The sequence below is a fragment of the Epinephelus lanceolatus genome, chromosome 7 (genome assembly GCF_041903045.1).
Source record: "Epinephelus lanceolatus isolate andai-2023 chromosome 7, ASM4190304v1, whole genome shotgun sequence".
NCBI lineage: Eukaryota > Metazoa > Chordata > Actinopteri > Perciformes > Serranidae > Epinephelus > Epinephelus lanceolatus.
Genome location: NC_135740.1, coordinates 34,234,838 through 34,262,654, shown reverse-complemented (window position 1 = coordinate 34,262,654; position 27,817 = coordinate 34,234,838). Strand labels below are relative to the sequence as shown.

At 40.7% G+C, this 27,817-nt stretch overlaps 3 protein-coding genes across 5 annotated transcripts in view; all 3 read left to right on the top strand.

The window, feature by feature from the left end:
• Positions 1-4,970, top strand: part of stag3 (STAG3 cohesin complex component) — a 37,278-nt gene extending 32,308 nt beyond the window's left edge. For both annotated transcript variants that reach the window (XM_033633658.2, XM_033633657.2), the window contains exons 28-32: positions 47-225; positions 1,618-1,813; positions 2,295-2,396; positions 2,488-2,581; positions 4,375-4,970. In XM_033633658.2, the coding sequence (XP_033489549.2) occupies positions 47-225; positions 1,618-1,813; positions 2,295-2,396; positions 2,488-2,581; positions 4,375-4,425 (622 nt within the window). In that variant the 3' untranslated portion in view covers positions 4,426-4,970. The remainder of the gene's footprint in view (positions 1-46; positions 226-1,617; positions 1,814-2,294; positions 2,397-2,487; positions 2,582-4,374) is intronic.
• Positions 4,971-6,302: 1,332 nt separating this feature from the next.
• mcm7 (minichromosome maintenance complex component 7) lies at positions 6,303-17,522 on the top strand. Of its 2 annotated transcripts, none has more exons than XM_033632449.2 (15): positions 6,303-6,473; positions 8,872-8,951; positions 10,135-10,299; positions 11,046-11,170; positions 11,270-11,450; positions 11,541-11,678; positions 11,798-11,947; positions 12,091-12,205; positions 12,851-12,982; positions 13,291-13,374; positions 13,685-13,896; positions 13,980-14,245; positions 14,334-14,502; positions 15,620-15,729; positions 16,892-17,522. In XM_033632449.2, the coding sequence occupies exons 1-15, from the start codon at positions 6,443-6,445 to the stop codon at positions 17,115-17,117; spliced, it is 2,184 nt and encodes a 727-aa protein (XP_033488340.1). In that variant the 5' UTR covers positions 6,303-6,442; the 3' UTR covers positions 17,118-17,522. The 2 variants fall into 2 exon arrangements, with proteins under 2 accessions (XP_033488340.1, XP_078025590.1); XM_078169464.1 differs by lacking the exon at positions 6,303-6,473 and adding an exon at positions 8,204-8,288.
• A 3,352-nt stretch (positions 17,523-20,874) lies between these two features.
• On the top strand, positions 20,875-25,013 carry and4 (actinodin4). The gene is made up of 5 exons (XM_033633547.2): positions 20,875-20,948; positions 21,381-21,443; positions 21,532-21,576; positions 21,661-21,821; positions 23,909-25,013. The coding sequence occupies exons 2-5, from the start codon at positions 21,389-21,391 to the stop codon at positions 24,722-24,724; spliced, it is 1,077 nt and encodes a 358-aa protein (XP_033489438.1). The 5' UTR covers positions 20,875-20,948; positions 21,381-21,388; the 3' UTR covers positions 24,725-25,013.
• The last annotated feature ends 2,804 nt before the right edge of the window (positions 25,014-27,817 follow it).

The following is a 27,817-nucleotide window of genomic DNA, read 5'->3' as shown; positions in this document are numbered from 1 at the left end:
TCAGTCTTTGTCCTCTCCTTTCTGTCACTCTGTCATCCCCTCCCAGGGCTGCGTTTCTGAAATCAGAGTGTCCCAGTGCTGCCCTCTCCTGTCCGTCAGTCAGAATGTATCTGCGCTCCTTGGAGGTGCGCTCCTCTTCTAAAGCCAGAGAACAGGAGGAGGGAGGTGATGCTGCTTCCTCACATGATACCCCTGTGGCTAAACGCAGGAGGACCACTGCTCAGGGTGAGATGGACACACAGACTATAGAAATAACTGTGTGTATGGTTACACAGCATAGTTACAGGTATACTATGCAGGGATTGTCAGTTACTGGTGGGTCAGACATGAGGGTCTGCAGAGGAACAGTTGTTGTAGTTAATATTAATTTATTGAAAGGAAGGTTTCCCAACCCTCATGTACAACATAATTAAGGCTGAAATGGTTATTTTCTTTGATGATTAATCTTTCTTTTTTTCCCTAATGAATTGTAGAGGAAAATAGTCAAAAAACTGGCTGTTATAAGAAAGGTTGGGTACCAAAACCCAGTGCCTATATTGCACCTGTTCCTGTACGACCAGTACCTAGCAGACTGAATCATAGTGCAGGTTTCAGTGTCCCATTTCAATGCCAGATTATGTGTGTAGTATGTGTGCGCAGTCAAAAGAGAGCAGGGCGTGTGTGTGTGTGATGGTGACACGTGATAGTGAGGCTGTGGCGACCAGAGCAGACAGTATTAAATGAAGTTGTGCAATGCGTGATCAGTTTAGGCTCAGTTGAAAGGCTCAAACGCTACCACTCAAAACCCAAAACAAGTTCCGGTGTCTTGCTTCCCACCTGCTGCTTAAAGTGAAGGGGTTTAGCCTCAGAGTTAGCAGGTGAAGAAAGCCTCTGTTAAGGTGGAACAGCTGTTCTTGTAGTAGTGACAGTCTTAGTCGCACCTAAACAAATTATTGGGGGAATGACTCTCTTGAGTTAGGGAGACAAATATTGATCATCAGTCTCTCTGACCAATTTACACGGAGAAATAAGGTCCAGGTAGAAAAATGCCAAAGTTATCCTTTAATAGTGTTTTGTTTTTATTCATAATTATATATTTAGGTAGACTTTAAACTATTAAGAGTTAATATATAGTTCAATGTCACATTCAGATTTGCCGTTGCAGTTTAAAAAAGCGGTTTTTTAATGTTGTTGACTTAGGCTTTGTGCTCTTTTTTTATATTATTTTAACACCAGTATTAGAAAAAACCCAAATGTTACTCAAACCTAATCACAAGTTCCTCCAAGCTCAAAGTGACATCTTTAAATTCCCCGTTATGTCTAAGCAACAGCACAGATTTTAAGATGTTTAATTTATGATGATATAAAACAGAGAAAAACTGCAAAAGCTCACATTTCAGAAGCTGGAACCAGAGAAGGTTGAATTTAAATGACTTGAATGATTCATCACTTGTTAAAATAGTTTCCAGTTTGCAGTTTGTTCACTTGCTAATTGGCTCTTTCTGGAAATAGTCCCCTCTCCTTGTCAGTGTGAATCCACTGGACTGTGCAGGACCAAGTGACGATGTGACTGAATCTTCTCTGTAGTTTGTTAAACACGTGAAATGTACTTCTGTAGTTGACTTGTGTTTCTTCCAGGCTCAGCGGCCAGCACAGTCAGAGGATCCTGGTTGGACAGCAGCAGCATCCACAGCAGCCTGCACACGCCAGCCCTCACCTCTACCGTCCAGAGACAGCCAGCCAAGCAGCCGGCCTCCACGAAACCCACAGCCGCAGAGTCTGATATCGGCAGTGGCTTAACCGAGCCGGAGTCAGAGGATGAGTTCTCCTCGGGGTGAGTTGAGTTTTATCATCAGCACGTTTGCAGTATCTACCATCTCAATTTCAGAGGTTTGGAAATAACTGCCAGGCACCTGTCAAATGCTGAAAATTGCCAAAGGCCAATTACTTTCTGTCTGTGTACCAGCCAGGAGTCAGCCTCTGCTCTGTTCTCTGAAGGAACACTATATGCAGTGTTACTGGGCTAATGGCTGGGTTCAGCCAGCCACTGTGGTCAGCAGAGGGAAGAGCTTATTCCTCTGGATACATGTTGCAGCTGCAGAGATATTTGATGTCTTGGTGAATCTTCCTGTGGTTGAAATAAATTTATATATAGTTATTTTCCCTCATCTGATAACTCAGCGTTCAAATAGATGCAGATACAGGATGTAGATGACAGGAAGGAGGGTTCCTGAGGTGCTTTTCCCATTTTACCAGCCAGCAAGAATCTGTAAAGACTTCATGGCTGCTGTAATTTACCTGCTGCTGTTCACCAGGTCTCACATGCGAAAGGTGAAGCCCGTCAGACGACGCCAGCTCTCCTCCAGCATGTCTGGCCTCACTGTGGATCAGCACAACCTGAACTCCCACCTCACCTTGTAAGACTGATCTGACTGAAGAATTGTTTAAGTATCTCAAAAATTGTCTGATCTCAGTATTATATATGAGAACAAACTGTTTTCTCCACAGACTGTCTCTGATCGAGGACGAAGATGCAGAGAGAGAAGAGCCTCAGATTGAGGATTACGAAAGTGACTCTGAGCAAGAATCTGCATACAAACTGGTAAACAGAAATCTTGGAGCATGTTAGTCATACCATTTTACAACAAATTGATCATTTACATCAGCTACACTGTGCTTATGATTAATGAGTCAGCTTCAGATCAATTGGGTGTTTACTAGGGATGTGACAGTTCACAAAATTCACGCTTCAGTTCGATATGACACAGTGGTGTTACGGCACGGTACATTTTCAATACAGCAAATTTGTAATCAGTTTATTTATTAAAACTATCATAAATTATGATGTTTATTTTTTTTCATTGAACAATGATGCAGCTGAGTGACCCATCCTCTGGGGTGTCTTTTTAGCAGCGTATAAAACAAAAGCAGCTCCCTATGAAATATAAAATGTAGTATTGTTGCCATAAACAAATACAAACAAAAGAAACAATTCTGTTTCTGAAATGCCAGAGGAATTCCCTTGTATTTTAATTCTTAAATGTATTAAAACTAACATAATTTTTGTACAAAGCAGGAATTACAGTCTGGCTGAACTGGAGGAAAAGGAAGGAAGGAAAATAAAGTCTACAGTCGGGTCTCATATCTGCAGCTATAAATGTCCTGTCCCCGCAGTGATCTCTTTTGGCCTGTGTGAATCAGTTGAGACTAGCATAATGTCAACTTGCAGCTTGTGTTGCACCTTGTTTTCCTCTTGTTACACTGATTGACATATTCACAGCAAAACCAAAGTGGCTCCAAACGCTAGACCTGTAGTTCATCGGCAGATCTTCTATTCCTGGCTTTGAAAAGGCACCACTAACCATATTGCATCAAGCTAGCTTAGCAGACAGAAAGCTTGTTCTGTCATGTCGGCTGCCTTGTTGAGCTCAGTGGCACTGAGAACATTATATTTCACACAGTTTAACCTGTATATCTTGTTTTCCAAATGTAATAGGATAGTGTAACAAATTGTTTGGTTTGTAATGAAAGCCTCTTACTGAACCGTTCAGAACAAATATGTGTTCTGTTACACCCCTAATATTTACAGCATTCTCTGAAGCATATGTAATGAGTTTAAGTAGCAGCATATAATGCACTTTTGTGCTGCTATTTTGGACTACATCTACTAAGCTATATTTGAATAAACCCATGTGAAAGTACATCATATTTCTAATGTTATCATGTGCAAATATAATATTTGTGGAGCTGAGCAACAGACTGGTTTATTATGGCAGCAATTCTAGTACCACAACAGTCTTAGACGTTAATAAATTCATATTTCTGATGGGAGACATGAAGTTGGGACAGTGCCCCTAGTGGTATATTAATGCAGTTTGTACGGTTTTCTTTGACTGACATCAATATTTTTTTTTACCCTCACCCATTTTTTTGTTTCTGAATGACTAATAGGAAGAACAATTTTTGATGTTGGTCCAGAACTGAACGAGAGGGCTGCAGCTGGCATCTGCAAAGTAGGCTGCAATTTTACCACTTGGGGCATTTATACACCATTAATTTATGTTCATAAGTGTTTGTTTTTGCCACTGACAGGCTCAGATTGTTTTTAAATTTATGACAACATTATGGAAAGGATCCCTACAGAGACGTGTTTGCTGAAGAGCAAGATTCTTTTTGTTTCCAGTTAACATTACACTGCAGCCTGTTTGGCCACTGCCGGCTGCAGCGCTCTTGTTCACTACTGGACCAATTTTATTTATTGTCGTTCCCATTATTCACTTAGACACAAAAACATGGGAAGATAGAGTGCAGGTTAAAAAAGAATACAAAGGTTACCCTTTAAGGGCTGCATCCCTGTTGAGTTCTAATTTTCTTCTTCTTGTTTTTGTGCTGCAGCCTTCCACACGTCACACCCCTGCCAGCATCCTTGATGAGCTCTTTGACTGAGGGCACGCGGAACTGGACTGCCTGGGGAAAAATGCTTCTTTTTCATCAGTCTCTTCAACAGTGCTGCGGTTTTAGTGGTTTTGGTACATTTGATTTACACTTCTACATGACCCTTTACTGAGTTCACCTATTAGATCGATTTCAGTCATTAATTTTGTTGGAGGGGAGGACAAAGGAAAAATGATTATGCAGTCTGGGGACAAAGTTGTTGGTATTCACTGTGAGAATGTTCATGTTTTAAACACAGTATGTTGACAAGAAATGTTTAAGTTCAGTCAGATCTCTTCGGACTGGCAGCGAGCTAGAAGTCTCTCCTCCTGTCTTCCACTTGTTGAAGTTTCATAATGTCAGTCACTGTTTTTGACAGCACTGTTGTTTGTGTAAAACTCCGTAAATAATTCATGTTAATTAAAACATACTTAATTTAGCAAAGTAACACTGATTGTGTCTTTAATGAGATCACAAGAAAAGGTGTTTACGAGTGGGCATGACCATGTGATGTGTGTAAAGTAATCAGTAATATGCTAACAGGCTAAATTAAAAGAATGTACATACTCATTTATTTTCTGTAACTGCTTATCCTGTTCGGGGCTGGAGTCTATCCCAGCTGACTTAATGCGAGAGGCAGGGTACACCCTGGACAGGACACCAGACTATCACAGGGCTGACACATAGAGACAGACAACCATTCACACTCTGATTTACACTTGTGGACAATTTAGAGTCACCAATTAACCTGCATGTCTTTGGAATGTGGGAGGAAGCCGGAGTACCCGGAGAAAACCCATGCTGACACGGGGAGAACATGCAAACTCCACACACCCCAGGGTTTGAACCAGGTATCACTGTGCCGCCAATGCACATACAGTCAGATATTATCAGTAAATGAATATGGACTTAGTTAGAAATACAGTGTCTTTATTTTCTAAAAGATTTTTCTTTTTTCTTTACTTTTTTAAAATTAAATGTAGTACCTAATGAGAATAATATACCAGGGTCTAGCAATTTGAAGATTTTTTTTTTTTTTAAGTGGAAAAGAAGCAGAATAAAATAAATAAAATACTAATAATACAAATTTTAAACAGGACAAACTAATGACATAAAACAATACTTACGTATTAAACTAAACGGCAATACAGTGTACTGCTCACACTAATTCTAAATCTAATTCTAATTCATTTAATGTAGAAAAAAGACCTTTGTTGGTGAATTTAAGTATATGAAACGTATTGACGCTAATTTTAAGATTGATAATGTATGCTTGGTTTTCTTTTATTATTGAAAACCTCAGAAAGTGCACATCCGAATCATATTTATCAAATGAATCAAAGTTTGCCTTAAGATTTTCAAAAATGAAGTATAAAGAAATAAAAAATACTCTATCTTCCCACAGTCTAGTATAGTAATGCCTAAAAAGTAAAGGTATAAAATAGCTACAAATTTAAAGAACACCTCCTTTATCTTATTAGTAATGGAATATTTGTATAAAAGCCACCTACATGGTCATTATGTCTATCAATCAGAAAAATAATGTGTATTTTAAGTGTTAATATAAAAAGTTATATCATGTACGCTATAAAACGGGGGTCTTTAATACCTGAGTTTTCCCAGGCTTGTTTTGGCCCTGACTCCATGTTTATACAGTGTACAGTGTTGGAGTTCACTGTAGGGTCACTCTGCTATATGGAATCCAATCATCGACTTTCGCGCCATTCCTGACGAAGAGGGCGGAAGTTTGCCGGGTCACGTGACACGCCATTGCCCGCAATTTTCGCGCCACCACGAAAGCCCGCCTCTCCCTGCGGAAAGAAGCGACGCGATTGGCTGCTGCGGACGTCAGACTCGCGCCACTTCTCGCACCGCGACCGGGGAAGAACTGCAAGCTGCGAGTGAATGAATGCAGGTCTGCTGTGATAGTGAAGTGATTAAACCGCGAATTTAAACCGTATTTCAGTCCGGTGGCACCGTCAGGAGTTTGAAATCAAGTTATCTCAGCCGAGGGTCAACGTGTGCAGCCATGGCTCGTAAGGATTATGCGGCAGAGAAAGGTAAGGGGTTAACTTTCACAATAACGGCATGGCAGCAACAGGTTGGCCTGAATGACTGAACTTGCTAAAGCCATTCTCTTAAATGCTCCTTGTAAACGTAAGTTAGTGACTGTATATCACGGAGTGCGTTTGGTTTAAAGTCGGTTACTCTAGCAATCTCTAACAACTCATTATGTTTGAGCAGTAACGCTACAGAGAAGTCAGTCACTCATCTGATAGTTACTCATTTCTCCCTCTGCACTAACATGTTCGCTTGGACCACAGCCCTTCAAGTTATGCGCGTTATTGTGCACTTTAATTGTAACGTTATAGCAAGCTAAATCCAGCAACGTTACGTGGGGAACAGATGTTGAAGACGGACGTTGCGCGGACTTGTGAATGTTACCTAACTTGTTAGTAACTAGTTAAGCATTCTCTGTGAGCTTGTGACTGCACAGTGACCCGGATGGAGCCGTTTAAACAAAGGAGCAGGCGCCACTGTGCAAGCACATGTCCAACAATAACTTAAACATGCTAACGTTAAGTTAACGAAGACGGAGCGGAGTTTCCTTGTGGCGACATGTTTCTGTCGTAAAGTTGAAACCGCATGCTCCTGTTTGTTTTATAATATGTAACTTAACGATTTAAACTCGAATAATCGTAACGTTTGGCATCCACATGAGGCTTTCAAGTCCGCGTTACTAGGATGAGGTTACTAGAACAGATATTAGGTTAGCTAGACCGACATGATGTTTAGCTAACGGACGTTATGTTTATCTCGGTTACGTTAAAAGCTCCTAGCTTGTTTAGTAACGATGAAACGGCGCTGTATAGGTTAAAATTGGCAAATAAAAAAAACACAAATTAGCTGCAAAATTGCCTTCGTCACTCCTTTTAACTATTTAACAACAACAAAATCAATGTTAACGAGTTTTTTAAAGTATAAAAACCAATATAGTGTTCCAGCAAATCTCCACAAACTAACGTTACTGCTAGCAGACAGACGTTATGTTAGCATGCTAGCAGTTAGCTAGCTCTCCTCAGCGGTTGTAACTGTCAGTTACACCAGTTATGTGCCATTATGCGTTTAGTTTTACTGATTGTTTTAATCAAAATGCTAGCTGGTTAGTCGGCTGCCTTGCTAAAGAGCACTGCGAAAGACTGTCTGGTAGGGGTTTGACTCCATGGCGGTTTTAAAACACACTTTATTTGTAGGTTAAATACACGAATATGTGCCAACACTGACTATAACGTTAATAGGCACTCCAACGGAAATGGCAATTTTTTTTAAAAAAAAATTAACAGCAACGTTACAAGCGCGTGATCGTCCTCTGCCTTTCAGTTATAGTTAATTTAATTGCCTTAACGTTTATATCTCTAAAACACTGTTTTTTATTTTTATTTTTGCCTTTTAACTTAAAACTTTACAACCCGAAACTTAACAATGAGCTGAGCCATCTTCCAATCTGTGAATGCTGCATCACTCAGACGCTTCACTTAGAAGTTGCAGTGTATCAACGGTCGGAAACCGTCATCGTTAAACATTAAATCACCGAGCTCTTACCGCATGGAAAATACGTTAAGATTATTAGAGATATGATATCGACGTAGCTGTCTGTGTTGAGCACAACCCCCGCTAACCTGGGCTAGCGTTAGAAGATGGCTGGCAGTGGTTTTGAAAACAACAGCCAGGACTATTTTGAAGAGCGGAGGGGGGGTCGCGGAGGGATACTCGAGTGACGAGGCACAAAAGCCATGTGCTGCTTTGTTTACAATAACATCCTCGAACAGAGAAATAATAAAGCAGAGCTGCAGATTTTCTGCCACAGCGACAAAGTAAGTGGAGTATTTTAATCGCCGTGCCAGCGCTAGTTTTGTTTCTTGTAACGTGGAATTAAATCTAGTTAGTAGTTGTGTCTGTTTCGAGAAGTGAGGGATATTTTCTCTCTAAAAAAAAAATGGACACTGAACTGAGCGCGCCTGTTGTTGTATTTACATTCTCACCCCGGAGCTATCTGCTGCGTAACGACGGTTATTTTACTCTTAAACTGTGATAGTAGCAACACAGGAGTGGAATTTGGTTCGTGTAGTGCATCAGTGGCAGTTTGTGCTCCACTGTAGTGACTCATCGAGATTACAGGATGCCATGTTACTCAACAAAGGGGGTCGTCGCAGGACAACAAATTAGCTCCCAGTTTGTAGGCCCACTGGTGGTGGTGTTACTAATCAAGCTTTAAAACTCAGAAAGCAGCTTTAATATTCAAAGAAACGAAAAGATAACACTGGTAAACAATCATTTCTTTGTGTGAGCATATAGTGAACAAACAATCTCCACCTAGTGTTTGCTGGATGTGGCCTGTGTTTTTCTGCTGTGAAATAATACTGGGGTGTGTGTGTTGTTTTTTTGTTTGTGTTGCAGAAAAATGCAAAAGGTTCCTGCAGGAGTTTTACACAGAGGATGACAATGGGAAGAAGGTGTTTAAATATGGAGCTCAACTTGTAAGTATAGTAAACAAAGAGGAAATGAGTTTAGCTTTCAGAAGTGGATGTTTTTGGGTTTGAAGAATGTGGTTGACTGAAGGATGATACTGTCATACTAACCTGAATAAATTCAGTGGAGAGGTGAATGCTGATGAGTGGTGGATTATTGTTTTAAGATGGATCCTATTTATTCCTCTTTATTATAATTTGTAGCCACTCTGTCACCTTGAACAGTTGTTTCTGAACCAAATGTCTTCAAAACTAGTATTTCTTTGCATGTTTTAGAACAGGTAATTTCTTTTTTGTATGAAGTGACAACATGGGGTGCTAATGTGGCTTATAAGATAGTTTAGGCTAAAGGGGGGAAAACTGAACTGAAAAGGACATTTGAGAGTGCTGGCATCTTCCCTTTTTTACCTCATAAAGGTGACCATGAACCACAATGTCCCCAGTTCTACAAATATATGCTCATGGGTCTTTTGTTGCACCTAATTAAATGTTTTACTGTCATATTTTTACTACAGCTATCTCATAAAAGCATAAAATGGCCCCAGAATGATAGTAACAAAGTAAAGATTGCTGTTTCATACAGCGGGTATATGCCTTTGGGCTATACCCAATGACTGCAAGGCTAAATATCATCACTGCTTTCTTAAGGGCTGCTCAACTATTGTAAAAAATCTTAATGACAATTATTTTGGTCAATATTGAAATCAGTTATTTAACTCAGTTATTCAAAGGCTCTCCAGCTCTGTCATCTTGGCTTGAGGTGAACTAAACCTGCCTCAGCCCTGCTGAGAGAAGGTTTGGGCTTTTGGGGTGGAGTGAAAGCGCTCTGCTGTAAAGGAACAGGACTGCGCTTTATTAATAACACGACAAAATTAGAGCATCATTGTGGAACAGGATGCAGCACAATAATTGTTGTCTCTTGTCTTATCTTGTCATAATTGCCGAAAACAAATTCCAATAATTTCCCAACCCTGATGTTCTCATGATTACATTATAAAAGATAAACATATCTTCACTTTTATTAAAATGTGTAGTCCAGTGCACTTTGTCACTACATCATAACCAATATCTGTCACAGCAGTCTAATGTTTGTGAAAGTGTCAGGGTGTCATTGTTGTGTTATTGAGCCACATCTGTACAGTCTATGTTGTGTAGTTAGGTGGCTCGACTAATCAGTTGTCTGTGTGTATAGGTGGCGCTGGCCCACAGGGAGCAGGTGTCTTTCTTCGTGGAACTGGACGATGTGGCCGAGGAATACCCCGAGCTGGTTGAGAGCGTCTGCGAGAATGCCAAGCGCTACACGGAACTGTTCGCTGACGCCGTCCATGAGCTGCTGCCAGAGTATAAAGAAAGAGATGTACGTGCATATGCACAGTAGGACATTTATGTATTTCACAGTCCCAGATTTGAATTGTGGTAGGGTGATAGGTGGTCCTCCAACCACTTTATAATTCACAGCAAAAAATGATTCACACAGGGATTTTTTTGTACTTTGAATGTAAATAAGTTGCAAGATAAAAAATAATATTAATAGAGATCGTTAATCAAAATGAAAGTGCTAGGGGAGGCTCCCCCTGACAGGAGTCTGGACAGATTATTTATATAATAAGGTTTAAAAAATCCCTTAGTCACGCATGGTATCTGTGTGTGATTAAGGGATTTTTAACCATGATCATGGTGCTTCAGATGCCCTTTCTGACTGCCAGCCCACACACATCATGGACCTCTACACTGAGTAACCTAGGGCAGACAGTTGCTATATATTTTTTATGTATTTATTTATTTTTCACCATTACCTTCACCTAGAGTCTTGATCTAGTGCAACACTTCCTAATTTTGTCTTCATTGATAATGTTCATTTATTTACTTGCCCCTGGCCTCCTATCAATATGTAAAAATGCCCCCTTGGCAGAGCCAGCTGATAATTCCTGCTGTAGGGTTCATAAATAAACTTAAAGTATTTTTTATCAGACTAGCTGTAGTAAATAGACCAATCAAGTCACAGTATCACATTCACATTTTTCAATAGTTCATAGCACCTTTGCATCTGTGAAATACTTGTTAATTAAAATGGAAATGCAAAAATACTTCTGTCATATCCAGATTGTGGCCAAAGATTCCTTGGACGTGTACATTGAGCACAGGCTGATGATGGAACAGAGGGGTCGCGACCCCGCAGACACTCGAGACCCTCGTAACCAGTACCCACCTGAACTCATGAGGAGATTGTAAGTTGAATCAAAATGGTTCTACTGTTCTGCATTAAATGTTGCATATGCATCTACGTTTGAACACCTTTTTTTATGAACGTCATCTTCCTCCCACAGTGAGCTTTACTTTAAGTCTCCTACCACTGGTAAACCCAAAGTGGTGCGTGATGTGCGAGCGGACAGCATCGGGCATCTGGTGGCAGTTCGAGGCATAGTGACCCGCGCCACTGAGGTCAAACCAATGATGGCTGTCGCAACATACACATGTGACCAGTGTGGTGCTGAGACCTATCAACCAGTAAGATTGGTTTTATCCTGGAGTCCTTAATATTCTGTAACAATGCACACATTTATCAGGCATCCCTCATGAATTCCTTCTGTCCTTCAGATCCAGTCTCCCACCTTCATGCCCCTCATCATGTGTCCCAGCCAAGAGTGTGTCACCAACAAATCTGGAGGTCGACTCTACCTGCAGACCAGAGGCTCCAAATTTGTCAAGTTCCAGGAGTTGCGTATACAGGAACATGTAAGGAGCTATAAACGACAATCATTCACTGTCACCATATGTCGTTACCATACATTGTGTTGTTGCCGCAATCTCGGCAAGTTTCCTTTTTCTCATGAGTGTCTACCGTCGTCCTGTAGAGTGACCAGGTGCCAGTTGGAAATATTCCAAGAAGCATGTCCATTTACGCCCGCGGAGAAAACACACGTCTTGCCCAGCCAGGAGACCACGTAGCCATCACCGGAGTCTTCCTCCCTCTGCTGCGCACAGGCTTCAGACAGGCTACTCAGGTATGTTTGTGGCTTTAACTTGAATTTAGGATTTGTCTGTTTTATACCACATAGCAACAGGCATTAAATTTTGTTCCCCCTGTACATCAGCTGTCCATCATCCTAAAATGTTTCCTGTCCTAATTTGGCTCTGGCTATTTCAGGGTCTCCTGTCAGAAACATTCCTGGAGGCTCATAGCATCACTCTAATGAACAAGACAGAGGACGATGAGCTCGGCAATGACGATCTGTCTGAGGAGGAGCTGCGCAGCATCACAGGTTGGAGCACTTCCACACAAATAATTTTTCATTTTAAAACTATCTGTACACACCAGCATTAAAGAACCATTTCAGAAATAATCGCTGTCCATACTAAGACACCTGAAAACTTGTATTGCATGACTATTCATGTAAACTGGGCATGTGCTTGCTGATGTGAACAGGATGCAGATTGTCTGTTCTGCTGTTAGTTAATCAGTTACAGAAAACACTAAAGAGATGGCGAAAAGTAAGACCAGAGATTCTTAGCGTGGGCCATCGGCAAGGTTAAACCATTTCGGAACACTTGTGTCTAAGGCAGTGAGTGCAGTGGAACGGGTGTGAGTCATTGCAAAGCAAATTTGGTGGCACAGAGGACGCCATGGCATTGCAAAAATACACACATATGAAGGATAAAATCACATAAGCGTTGAAGGCCTAGCTGTAATATTTTGGCTTAACAAGTTGTGACTGGTTAGACCCATGTGGGAAGCAAACGTGGGTGTCTCGTCATGGTTTTAAAAGTACGTTTTCATTTTAAAATGTGTGTGATGGCCGGACTTTAGTAGAGTAGACTATATTAACCTGTATGAATGCCAAAATCGGACAATGCTGATCATTTCCTCTGCCCTTTTTCTAACTGAAGTGATGTATCATCTGTTACAGAGGAAGGATTTTATGAGAAGCTAGCCGGCTCAATTGCACCAGAGATCTATGGACATGAAGACGTAAAGAAGGCTCTGCTCCTGCTGCTGGTTGGAGGAGTGGAACAGGCACCCAAAGGCATGAAGATCAGAGGTGAGCGCTGACTCAGGTCCTTTGATCTGTTACTTAACAATAGACAATGGATTAGGGACTGTTTATCTAAATTCATTGTCCCAGGAGCAAATCATAACCCAAAAATACATTGTCATACTGTTGAATGCATCCCATGGGATATACCTTCTTATTTAGGTTAGGGTGATAACACTACCAATTTTGTACATATAACAAACACCTCCTATCAATATGTTGGGGTGTTTCTAAATCCCAAAGCATTTCCCTTTCTGTGAAATTTTGTAATAACTGAATGCTCTTCCTGTTTTGGCTCCTCTCTCTCTCTTAAGGCAACATAAACATCTGCCTGATGGGAGACCCAGGAGTTGCAAAGTCCCAGCTGCTGTCCTACATTGACCGCCTGGCTCCTCGAAGTGAGTACAGTCGTGTTAGTGGGAGTAACAGTCCTGCATCTGGTTTAATATTTTATCCAGTGAGGCATTTTCTTTCCATTACGTGGTGAAATATTAACTTTTGATGTGATGGTGTGAGTGGAGAAGAGCTGAGGCAGGTTTCAGACACAGTAGTTTTGCCTGCTTCTTATTCTAGTTTCCATTTTTATTAACAAGCTGACGCCAGTATCTGAATGTTTTGGGCATTGTTTGTTATTTAAATACAAAATATATGAAGCTGCCATTTCATCCAGGTTTGCTCACTGTGTCCCGTCCCCTCTCTGATCTTCAGGCCAGTACACAACAGGTCGCGGTTCATCTGGTGTCGGTCTGACTGCCGCGGTGATGCGTGACCCTCTGACTGGAGAGATGACCCTGGAAGGTGGAGCTCTGGTGCTAGCGGACCTGGGCATCTGCTGCATTGATGAGTTTGACAAGATGGCTGACGCTGACCGCACAGCCATCCACGAGGTGATGGAGCAGCAGACCATCTCAATTGCTAAGGTAAAGAGAACCGCACTGATTGTTGAAGCACTCGCATCTAATGCTTGTGTCACATCGTTACTAATGTTGTTACTCCTTTACAGGCCGGCATCATGACCTCCCTCAACGCCCGCTGCTCCATTCTAGCAGCAGCCAACCCTGCATACGGCCGCTACAATCCCCGGAAGAGCATTGAGCAGAACATTCAGCTGCCAGCTGCTCTGCTCTCCCGTTTCGACCTGCTCTGGCTGATCCAGGACAAGCCGGACGCCGACGCTGACCTGCGTCTGGCCCAGCACATCACCTACGTCCACCAGCACTGCCGCCAGCCGCCCACTCACTTCACCCCCATTGACATGAAGCTGATGAGGTGATAATGATCTGCAATATATTTCAAAATATCTAACCTACTAATGCACAAAACAGCTTTGTCTAAACAAAAATCTGAATCCCTTCAGGCGTTACGTTGCCGTGTGTAAGAAGAGGCAGCCTGTGGTGCCTGAGTCGCTGGCTGATTACATCACCGCTGCTTATGTTGAGATGAGGAAAGAGGCCCGAGTCAGCAAGGACACTACCTTCACCTCTGCCCGTACCCTCCTCTCCATCCTCCGTCTCTCAACTGCCCTGGTGAGAACTACATGTCAACTGCTCAATGTCCTTAATGGTACCATCGAATTTGTAATGTGCCAAATAACAGGGTTCCCACAAGTCCTGGAAAATTATGTCAGCGTTCTCCTTTTTTGTTTAGCTGACAATGAAGTATTAAGCTATCAGAGTTGCCCAAAACCGATAATGCTCACCGATGGTGATGATCGTCCTTGTGTCGTCATCAATAGTCTAGTGTGCGATAAAGTGCTTACAGTGCAGGTAGTGACGATAACCTGGCCTACTGCAGTGTGAGCACTTCTTTCCCACGCTGGACAGAAGATCTCCAGTCAACACCGGAGATTTCATCATCTTCATTCCTCATCATGACTCAGCAGCAGATCAGATAAATGTATACATGTGTTTTTCAACTGTTTCAGTGTTATTTTTCTAAGAAGGCATCAAAAGAAGAGTTTACTTCCTGGACTGAGTGTTTAATTTTGATCTGGTGTCGGCCTCTGGGTGTCAAAAGTGCTGTTTGTGCAGGTAGCAGTCATCCACCTACTGCAAAACCAGCACTTCAGGCAGACAGGTTGGCGATGTGCTGCACACAGATGGCCACAAGGGGGCGAACTGCGACCATCCCTGTGTGAAAGAAAAACTGCTTGAATGTAAATCAGGAATGTGTTTATTTGCACCATATGGGCTGAACTCTGCGTTTGTTCAGATGCTGCAGGTGGATAATGGTCATGAGTGAGGTGCAGAGGAAGGTTTGTCTGATCCTGGCCAGCTTTGCAGGGTGGGCAGTCAGCCTGTGCGCGTTCGGAGCAGCTGTGCAAACCCATGCAAAACTGACCATGGCCAGAGCCGTCATCAGTATGTTCGACATAAAATTAAGAGAATCTGAGAAGTGTATCATGTTTGGTGTTTGGATTTCAACCTGTAGAGAGACTAGCTGGTGTTGAGAGGCGGAGACTTGGGCAATTGCCGGCCATCCCAGAGGGCATTGCACTTGTCTCGGTCTGACAGTGCCGGCACAGCGCAGCCGTCGTAATCAAGACAGATCTGCTGTCATCTAAATCTCCACTGTGATACACATTTCTTTAATCCTCCATCTCAATCACAATCCCCGCTCTTTCCTTTTGTCGCCTCTCTGCAGGCTCGCCTTCGCATGATGGACACAGTGGAAAAGGAAGACGTCAACGAAGCGATGAGACTGATGGAGATGTCAAAGGATTCACTCCAAGCTGACAAGTCCAGCACCACAAGGTTAGTGTTAACACTCTGTTAAAGGTAGTGTTTGTTCAGCTCCCGCTTTACATAACATGAGTGACCGGATGTCGTCTGACCTGGAAGCTGCTTTTATGAGTTCCTCCTCTGCCTGTAACAGTAGCTGCATATCCTGCAGGAAGCTGTAAAAGCTCTCTGGATTTTTATGGAGCTCTCTTCACACGGAAGCATGTTCACTGAGGCAGGCGTCGAAACCTGTGACGTGTTAACACCCCCTAAACATATACTGTTCCCTGTGCTTTTAAAGTTTGAGGAGGCTTTGTACAACAATATGAGGGTGAGAAAGACGTGTCTTTTAAATGGCATCAGATTCACCAATAAGCACTTCTAACATCAGGTTACGTTTTCCCCCTGCATTAAAATAATTGCCATAGAACATCCTAAAATCATGGAAAGTTTTGGAAAAGTGGTGGAATTTTGTTGTGTGAAATAAAATTGTTACAGCAGTCTTCCGTGGATAAACTTCCACATAATGTAATGTAACGGCAAGTTTGTTTTCTGTAGCTGTCGATGCAACAAAGCTCTAGTATGCATCAGTGCACGACAATGTTTTGTTCACCATCACTTCACTTCATTTTCTCCCTGTGTTCAACCTCTCATCTATGCTAGCAAGCTGAAATTATGTTTGAAAAGTTATGAAAAAGCTGTGAAATTTTGTCCATAGGATGTGTGGCAACCCCGGTTTTAAAAGACTGAGATTGCATTCATGTCTTCATTTTGAGATCGAAGTTGGAGGCAGATATTTAGTTAATGCTGGCCTTATACCAAACAACTTTTCAAGCAGTATCCACTGTCGTAGACAAATGTCAGAATAAAATCTGGAGTTTTACCCCAGTTGCAACGCATACCCCTGATCAGGATCACTTGTAAGGCAGTCAGAAGCCCAGTCAGACCCAAGATTTGCGACGAGAAAGGCTGAAACAGGCAACTCCTTGCAATGTGTCGCTCTGCAACGTTGTAAAAGCCTGTCGGTTCACACCAATGTAACTAGATGAGATGGTGTATCATCTCTATGCGACAACTCTCTGTACTTCTATTCACTCTTTACAGGTTCCATTTTTAAATCATTAAATTGATGTTCGACTCAATCATGCTGGTTCCGAGGTCTAAAAGTCTCTAACGCTCAATCCTTTCTCTACAGGACTCAGCGCCCGGCCGACGTCATCTTCTCTCTGGTGCGTGAGCTCTCCACGGAGGGCGTGGCGGGCCGCGGTGGAGCCGGCGGGGTGGTTCGCATGTCTGAAGCAGAACAGCGCTGCGTCTCTCGTGGCTTCACCCCGGCCCAGTTCCAGGAGGCGTTGGAGGAGTACGAGGAGCTGAACGTGTGGCAGGTGAACCAGGCTCGCACCCGCATCACCTTTGTCTGAAGAAACTTGGGACACTTTCCTGCACGCTGTTTCAGCCACCCGAGGGGAAAACTTCACTGTGGGCTTTCTACAGACTCATACTGGGGCTCTGCATTTTTCGTCCTTCAGCATTTTGTAACCTGGACATTTTTTTAAGCATGACCATTACGCAAGAATCCCTGCTGTCGGAGATCCATAGCTTTTTTTTATGTATCACGATTCCTGTTCACCAGTAAATCTCTTGTAAATATGTATGTCAGAATTTGGATTGTGTAGCATCTGCAGTTTAGAACTTAAAGCTTCTAGTTCCTCTGACACGGAGCATTTCTGTACATTTTATACGCTGTAATGCAAAATTAGGCCATATAAATTAACGTTGAGCCTTGTATTGTGACATATAGTTATAATAAATTGATGGTTCAGTAATGCTATGCTTGCTGTGGATGATTTGGACTCAGTGTGCACATGTATGAAAGTGTTAGTGTGCCACAATCACGCCTGAACACCTGGTTTGGTACCAGAGCAGCCATTTTGACATAATTGTTGCTTTCAGTAAAACATGCTCGTAAAACATGCGTACACACACACACGGTTACAACTAACAATTATTTTAATTATTGTTTAGTCTATAAATGCATGAAACATCCGCAATTTCCTAAAAGCCCGAGGCTGTCTTTTTAAATATTAAGGTGTAGTTCAGTGCTGCAGCGATGTCATTCTTTGAGATTTTGTGTCCTGATTAATTATTGATTTAGTCTAAGGAGAAGAACATGTTAAATGCTAGCAGTCAGAAGTTCCCAGAGTACAAGTTATGGGGTTTAAGTATTTTGTTTTGTCTGACCAGCAGTTTAAAACCCAAAGACGTTCAGTTTACTGTCATGTTAAACAAAGAAAAGCTGAAAATCTTAACAGTTAAGATGCTGTAAATAGGTAATATTTGTTTGTTTTTTACCAGTGTTCCCACAGAACCTTTAAGTCTTAAAATACACTGAATTCATAGATGTAAAAATAAGGTGTTAATTGTTCAACTTCCCACAGTTGTTGAAAACCCACACCCACACATTTTCCAAGCCTAGGAAAGTCATAGAATTAATATAAATGATTGAAAGTTTTGGAAAAGTAATGGAATATTGTCGCGTGTAATCACATTGTTGCAGCAATCTTTCGTGGATAACCTTCCACTTAATGTAACATAATGGCAAATTTGTTTTCTTTAGCTGTCAGTGTAGCACTAATATGTGTGTATGTGATGTTTGGTGGACCATTACATATGTTTTTTTCTCTCCCCTTGTTTCAACTCTCCCTTCATATATGCCATCTTACTGAAATTATGTTGGAATAGAGTTTTTTCTAAACAAGGTATTTCTATTGGTGATTCAATAAAGACGTACAGAGTATTAATAAACAAACACAGAACCAGTAAGGACAACAAAACAACCCCACCCACCCATCAACCCAGGAACAAACAGAAAGCTAGACCAGTCAGAGGAAATCTGATGGACAAGAAAGAAAAAGAAGAAAACTAAATAAAAACAAATTAATTTAAAAAGTGTATATATTTAAAATAACCACATATTAAATTGTGTAACATAAGTAGGGGAGTATTGTGTGTTTCATTAATTTTTTTCAGCTTCTATATTTGCAACAACCATTTAAAATGGCTGCCAGGTGGCAAAGAAGCGTGCTGGTGATCCTTTAATAAAACAGATTTTCTCCAGTTGTAAATGATGCATAACGTCTTTGACCCAGTGTCCATATGTTGGAGGTGAAGAGTCCTTCCATTTACACAGGATGAGCTCTCTGGCCAGAAGTGAGCAGAAAGAGACAATTTCCACTTGGGCTCGACTTAAGGTAACACCTAGAGGAGTTACTCCAAATATTGGCAAGGCAAGTTTGGCAAAAAAATAAATCATTATGGATCCTTGAAAAGTCATGGAAAAGTTTTGAAATTAAAAAATGTCTTAATCAAGTTACAAAAGTTTTTATTCTAAGACATGGAAAACAGGATTTTACTTTTTGTTTTTCTGGCATTGCATTAAAAAATCTCACAATAAACTGTAATATCTACTTTTTAAATAACTTACACAACAGAATGCCTTATTTTAAAAGGCACCTTTCAAAACACCCAAGATCACTTTACAGAGTGTAAAATAACATACAAATCAAGATGCGTGAATTGGGCAGACATTGTTGCTTTGATAAAATCAGTCAGACTATTAAATAGGAAAGGGAGTGGCAGGCAGAGGGTACAGTCAGTGTATAAGTGCATAAGCCAGTTTGAATAAGTGGGTTTTGAGATGTGATGTCAGAGTGTTGGATGTGTGGATGTAGGGAGTTCCAGAGCCTCGGGGCAGTGCAGCTGAAAGCCCTGACACACATGGTGCTGAGGCGTGAGGGGGGAATGGTCAGGAGACCAGCACTATATTTTGTTGGCACAAGGAGAGGTGTACAAGGCTCTGTGTATTTTATGCAATAAGTTTTTCAAAGTCGTCACGATGGGAATGAAAGCAGAGAAATCCAGCATGCAGGATGAGAAAATGAGAAACACAAAATCGCCAAGAAATCTCACCAACAAACACCAGATGTGGTTCTACCCTCGTCTCTGCCATGAGACAAAAGATTTTTTTTAAAACAAGGTTATTTTTATTGATAATTCAATAACAGGCACAGAGCATCAACAAACACAAAAACAAACACCTACCCATCAACCCAGGAACAGACAGAGAAAGCCAGACCAGCAAAAGGAAATCCAAAAGACAAGAATGAGGAAAAAAATGAAAAAGAATTAAAAATATATATAAATATAAAACAATTAAAAGAAAACAAAAAAAGACAAATTAATGAACTTGTGTGACAAGATTTTTCCGTTTCCATATTTGCTACAAAAAAAGAAAAAAGGCTGCCAGGTGCAATAAAAGTGTTATGTTTTATGTCACAATAAACTTTTGGACAAAATTGTCCCTGACCAGAAGTAGTTGATGTAAGCTCAAGTTTTTTATTTTTTCTTCAAATTTGGCTATTGTAAAATTGTTCTTTTTTGTGGTCATATGTAAATCTGGATAAACTCAAAGTGGCAGTAACAAGTCTTAAATGTAACTTGCCTTAAGCTGTAGCAACCTGTTTGTGCTTGAGAAGTGACAAATCGATTAGTAGAAGATTAATTTTCTGAAGTTCAACCAATGTTAAGCAAGTAAAAATGATTTACTGTGACTGTTTGTTGTATAGTCAGGGCACTTAGATATGTGAACATGCATTAACTGTATGACATGTAGTATGACAGCAACACATAATGCAGGCTTGGTCCAATTCTAAGTGTTTAAAATGTAATGGCGAACATGCTGAGACCAAAAAATAAGCCTCTTTGTGTCTCTGTGAGTTGATAACACGTCCTGTCAGAAAATCAGGTGTTCTCTGGGTAAAAATAACCACCTCCTAGAGCTGACAGCGTTTCAGAAAAACTCATTATAAATGTACATTTAAGGCCGTGCAGGTCATTATCTATGATTTTTACTGTCTTTCTGGCCGAGATACCGTGTTAGTCGGCAGCATTTTCCCCCACAGTTGCAGTGGTCCCAGCAGGTGTTGCTTTCCTCCCAGACTTAATGGGGAGTTTCCATTTGAAGTCTGTTGTCTTTATGACTTTGCTGCTGAAAGCGCAGGGGCTTTTATTCCTAATTGGCGCCAAAGGGCCCATATTAAACGGTATTAAGGGAGAGGAGGAGATGAGAGGTTTGGGTCACAGTTGGTGGAGTCCTATTGGACGGGGAGTAATGTTTCAGGGGGTCTGACACACAGAGCTGTATTTAACCCACTTGGCCCTGTCAGTGCAGTGAAGACCACTTCCTGAGCCAGGTGAGTGAAACACTGTGTGATGATCTTCGTCTTCAGGCACTGAAAGGTTCTGGTTATGTAACCAAAAACTGCGTTTAACTCAGTTAAACCTCATTTCCTGGAGCTGCTTTGTGTTTTATTTCGTACAAACTAACTTGGAGACTGTTTTTTTGTGATACTTTGAAACAATCTTCAAAGTTTTCTTCATCTATATTACATTTAAATTGTGGGGAAAAGGCCTCAATTTTAAGAAAATTCAGTGTGAAAAGGACCAAGAAGTTACCTACATACCCTTTAAAATGTGTTTTTCTTTGTGGGTTTTCATGTAAAAATATCAGGAAGTTTGTTTTAAAATGATTACATATCATATTTCTTGTTGTAGTAATCAATTAGCATCGATTCCCTAAATTGTACAAACATATTTGTGCCATGAACTTCCTCTCTGTGTTGCAGGGTTCGAGATGGTTTCGTCATTATGGCTGGCGGGGACACTCTGCTGTCTGACGCTGCTCCCAGGTCAGTTCTGATACTTCATTGTTCACCTACTTATAAACAAAAATGTGTCTCAAACATGACGATAACCATCTGATTTGTCTCCTTGCAGACCTCCTGGAGGCCAAATCTTTGTTAAACACCATCAAGCAGGAAGGTAAGAGCAGATCTTAAACACCTTCAATAACTGTTGAAGTATTTTATCTCTGAAGGAACTGAGCGTCATCTCCTCTGTTGACAGAGATGGTACCTGTCAGTAACGTTGGTATTGACTCAGAGAAAGCAAACGCCTTTCTGACTCACTCCAGACCGAAGCGTAACGCAGACCCCAGGTGGTACAGAGGAAACCCAGACTTCCAGGCTTACTACCGCTACTACAGCAGCATCGGACACACTGAGGGGGTAAATACAGTGCTATTACATACTACACGTAAAGATATGATAGTTGTGAATGGATAAGTGTCAACATTCATATTCTGGGAGACTCCAGTGAGGATCATACATCTAACTCTGGTAATATGACACTCAGAATAATCAAGTAAGCAGAATGCACACTGTAAATCCAGTGATTCTGATCAGTAACGTCAGTTATCTACAAACAGACTGGATCCAAAAACATTAAAGATTCAATACGTTTTTTAGATTATTGCATTCAAAAGAAATATATTTGACTTATGGGCTTTCACATATCCCAGTAAATCCATTATTTAGTGGTATTCACTATCTGTGGTGCCGCTTCAGAATCTTTTGTCTTGATGACCTTGTCTCTGCATTTTTGTCTTTCTGCTGTTTAAAGCTACAAACTCTCTTAAAGTCTTTAAAAATTGTAACTCTCAGTGAAACTACTCATTTAACACATCTTAAAGTAACACTTTAGCCCCAAATGATCATTTGTTTATCACCTACTCACCTCCTGTTAAACTGAAATCGGAAAGAAAATTGTTTTTTTTGTTTTAAAGATGCCTCCACTGTGAACGAAGAATCCAAAAACTGAGAAAATTCTTGATGAATTGAAGTATAGGGGGCCACAAAACTATTTCAAAACATCAGAGCAGTTTAATCCAAGTCTCAATTATCCAGTCATATCCTCAGTACCTCCCAAACACACGCATTTTTGCTAAAACCTTAAATTTAAAACACTTCGGGATAAACCATCTCACACACAGAAGAGTAGTGCACCTGTCTGTTAATGTGGAAGTGTTTTGAATAGTAAGGTTGTAGCGAAAATGTCTGTGTTTGGAAAGTACTGAGGATATGACTGGATGAATGAGACTTGGAATATACTGCACAAGGTTTGTCAGAGTTAGTAAATGGATGTCTTGATATAGTTTTGCTCTTAAATGCATTCCCCCTCTACTCCAGTTTATCAAGAACTTTTGCTGTTCTTGTATTCTTTGTTCACAGTAGAGGCATGCAAGAAAAGGTTTTCTTCCTGAATTCAATGTAACACAGGTGATTAACTGGCTGATCATCTGAGGGGCGAAGTACCTTCTAAACTTAGTTTGGTCCACATACCGATTGTAAAAGAAAAATGATAAGTAGTACAACAGTTACTTACCTGACTGGGCGGATGCTCACTGAGGAGATAAGATCTATTCCCCCTTCTTTAGTACTTTTTTTTTTGGGGGGGGGGGGGGGTTCAGTGGACAGTAGAGATCTTACAGGAAATCAGGGGAGAGAGTTTAGGGATGAAATGCTCCTTCACTCAAACCAGGAATGTTCAAATTACATGGTCAGCAGCATCATCTGAATATATATATAACCTGTGGCACTGTCTCAACTTTGATTTTTTGATGTTGAGTATTTTGCTGAACTGCACAGTTCCTACTTTTGAATATTAGTCATAAGATAAAGGTTATAATGTCACTTTAAATCATATTGTGTTGCTGACTTTCAGAATAAACTTGTCTGAATTCATTAAGTAAAATAAAACAGGAGTATTTAGAAATAATATTCTACTAGGACTGCAACTAACGATTATTTTCATTGTCTGTTGATTCGTTATTTATTTTCTTGATTAATCCACTTGTTGTTTGGTCAATAAAACTTGAACAAGCGTGGCTTTGCAATAGCTGCGACCTTCATAACAAGTTTCAGCCTCCCAGGGCAAAAACAATGGTGCCCAAAGGGTGGAGAAGTTTTTGTCGACCAACCCACAGCGAGCTGTAGAGCTGCTGGTTGCAGCTAAAAATGTGGATCAGTGTTTCCCAAAGCTGGAGATGACGTCCTCAAATATCAAAGAACTTCAGTTTACTGTCAGAGAGTAAAGAAACCACATCTGTCACATTTAAGAAGCTGGAATCAGAAAATTTTGACTTTTTTTTTTTCATTAAAACATGACTCAAACTGAGTAATCGATTATCACACTGATTGGCAATTGATTTAATAGTTTACAACTAGTCTATTAATCGTTGCAGCTCTACAGTCTACATTGGTTATCCCTTTTAAAGTCCCTAATTTTTTTCTGTTCCTTCCCCTCCTCCTCTCAGCTCTATGAGATCGACAAGCTGCGGATGCTCTACCAGCAGATGAGGTACCTGGAGCACACCTACGGCCCCAACGCCTCCTATTTCCAGAGCAAACTGGGCGTGCCGATGATCATGTGCGACCCAGCCACAGACAAGAAGTGCAAAGTCGTTTCTCCTCCTCCTCCACCTCCGATGAAAGGAGTCCCAAAGCCCACAGAGCCCCCAGCGACCCCTCCTCCTCTCCCTCCTGCTCCATCCATCTCCCAGGCTGACGTGCTCTACCTGTGCAACAAGAAAGACCCCCTCTGTAAGCCCCACATCGTCTACATGCCCACTGGCTCCGTGCCTGTGCTCTGCGACCCCCGCTACCACCCCCACTGCACCCCTCAGAAAGCTCCAGCTCCCGTCGCAGTGCCCCAACTTCCTCCCCCTCCACCAAAGAAGTCCGCTCCGCCTCCACCTCCACCGGTCCTTGTCAAGAAGACTGTCCCAGTCCCCATCCGCACCTTCAAGGGCATGGAGTACGACTGTGACCCCTACTGGGACCCCGACTGCCTGATTGACCACCCACCCAGGCCCATGAAGGGGAAGGTGGTGGTCCCCCCGCCACCGCCACCACCCCCTCCTGTGGAGGAGGAAAAGGAAGAGGAACCAGTGGAGGAGCCAGCTCCCCCTGCTCCCCCCATCGAGAAGAAAAAAACCCTCGGCTACCCTTACCCTTACTTTTACCCTGTGCCCTACGACCCCCGGGATGATCTGTACGACCCGGTCCGCTTCCAGTACCCACAGCCCGCTGCTGCCGCAGACGAGGCTGCAGAGTCAGGCCACAGTCAGTAAGACATCAGGATGTGTCGGTGGTATTGTCACTTAAATGAAACAGACTTGGAGTGAAAACAAGTTGAACATTTTCGTATTTTGAGGGATTCTAACATCTTGCAAATGTCCTGTCATGGAATACAACCTGTACTACAGCATTGACAAGTTGCAGTATTTGTATTATAAACTTTAATAAATTGACAACTGTTTATGTATCACTGTCAATAACTACAAAAAGGAGTTTTCAGTCAACACAAGCATGTAATGCAAATGATTTTTGACGAATGAGCTAATAAAGTGTCACAAAACAGTTTCTCATCAGTGAATGAGTTGTATTTGGGATCTGAATATACCTAAAAGCTGCAAGAAGACAGAAGGAAAAGAAAATGTTGGCTCCTCCCACTGCCACATGGCAGGTAGAGGCAGACTAGTAAAAAGGAAGTGCCAACTTGCAGGCTGGGGGGTCATTATGTCTGGTTCCGCTGTACATTTAATACCCATAAAAACGCTGCCTCCTGTTAGACCTCCAACTCTGGAGCTATAACTCCCCCCTGCACCCCTTTTCCTGCCGCGTGTGCCTGTCTGTTCAAACCTCCAAAGGCAATCGAACAGCAGGAACACAACTTCAAAAGACGAGCTAACTGCAAACACTCCTGACAATAAACCTGCTGCTACACATAGCTGACTTTCATAGGCTCATTTCAAAGTGCAGGTCTGACATTTTTATGAGCTTTGTGTTGTGTACAGTTACTATAAGGTCTGCCATATTAGAATCTCTAAAGCTCAGAGGGAAGAGGAGTTAAAGTCCCATGAAAAAATCAGCAGATCATTTATTACATACAGAAACATGAAACAATAAAACAAACGGGGTAAAATAATATAACGTTCATGTACAGTGGATTCATTTCTGTGCATACCCAAGAAAGAGTTGAGCAATTTTGTACATATCTCTTACTGACTGGTGTACTTAAGTGCTTTTAGATACACTTGTGTTTGAAGATGGTAAACTTGTTTAAAAGCTACTGTAGAAAGAACAAAACAGAAAAAGAAACTGCAGTGCTTGTTTGCTTCTCTGCTTCGGCGAACTGCCAGCTTAAAAGAAGAGTCCTCTCATCCTCCGGCCGATGCCCTGTCTGTCGTTCAGGACGTTGAACTTGTTGATGAACTGGTTCATACTGTTGCAGGTCTTGGTGATGGTGCCTAAATAGGCCATGAGGCCCACGTCGTTACATTGCTACAGAGGGGAAAAGATGCAGAATTTGAAAAAGCACTCTCTTTTTGTGACACACTATACTATCACTTTAATGACATTTTTACTGACACATTATACTATTACTTTTTGATGAAATTTAGGATGACAGATTATACTATGACATTTTTCATGATTTCATGACGACATACTATACTATAACATTTTTCATGATTTTGAAATAACATACTATACTATAACATTTGTCATGATTTCATGATGACATACTATACTATGACATTTTTCATGATTTTGGAACAACATACTATACTATGACATTTTTCATGATTTTGGAACGACATACTATACTATGACATTTGTCATGATTTCATGACGACATACTATACTATGACATTTTTCTTGATTTAATGATGACATACTATACTATAAGAATTTTCATGATTTTGGAACGACATACTATACTATGACATTTGTCATGATTTCATGACGACATACTATACTATGACATTTTTCTTCATTTTCGAACACCATACTATACTATGACATTTTTCTTGATTTTCGAACGCCATACCATACTATGCCATTTTTCATGATTTTGGAAGGCCATACTACACTATGACATTTTTCTTGATTTTTTGACGACATACTATACTATGACATTTTTAATGATTTCGGAACGACATACTATACTATGACATTTTTCATGATTTTTCAACGACATACTAAACTATGACATTTTTCATGATTTTGAAATGACACACTTTACTATGACATTTTTCATGATTTCGGAACGACATACTATACTATGACATTTGTCATGATTTCATGACGACATACTATACTATGACATTTTTCTTGATTTAATGATGACATACTATACTATAAGAATTTTCATGATTTTGGAACGACATACTATACCATGACATTTGTCATGATTTCATGACGACATACTATACTATGACATTTTTCTTAATTTTCGAACACCATACTATACTATGACATTTTTCTTGATTTTCGAACGCCATACCATACTATGCCATTTTTCATGATTTTGGAAGGCCATACTACACTATGACATTTTTCTTGATTTTTTGACGACATACTATACTATGACATTTTTAATGATTTCAGAACGACATACTATACTATGACATTTTTCATGATTTTTCAACGACATACTAAACTATGACATTTTTCATGATTTTGAAATGACACACTTTACTATGACATTTTTCATGATTTCGGAACGACATACTATACTATGACATTTTTCAGAATTTTGGAACGACATGCTATACTATGACATTTTTCATGATTTTGAAACGACATACTATACTATGACATTTTTGATGAATTTCGAATACCATACTATACTAAGACATTTTTCATAATTTTGGAACGACATACTATATTATGACAATTTTCATGATTTTATGATGACATACTATACTATGACATTTGTCATGATTTCATGACGACATACTATACTATGACATTTTTCTTGATTTTCGAACCCAATACTATACTATGACATTTTTGATAATTTTCGAACGACATACTATACTATGACATTTTTCTCGATTTTCGAACGCCATACCATACTATGCCATTTTTCATGATTTTGGAAGGCCATACTACACTATGACATTTTTCTTGATTTTTTGACGACATACTATACTATGACATTTTTAATGATTTCGGAACGACATACTATACTATGACATTTTTCATGATTTTTCAACGACATACTAAACTATGACATTTTTCATGATTTTGAAACGACATACTTTACTATGACATTTTTCATGATTTCGGAACAACATACTATAGTATGACATTTTTCATGATTTTGGACGACATACTATACTATGACATTTTTCATGATTTTCGAACGACATACTATA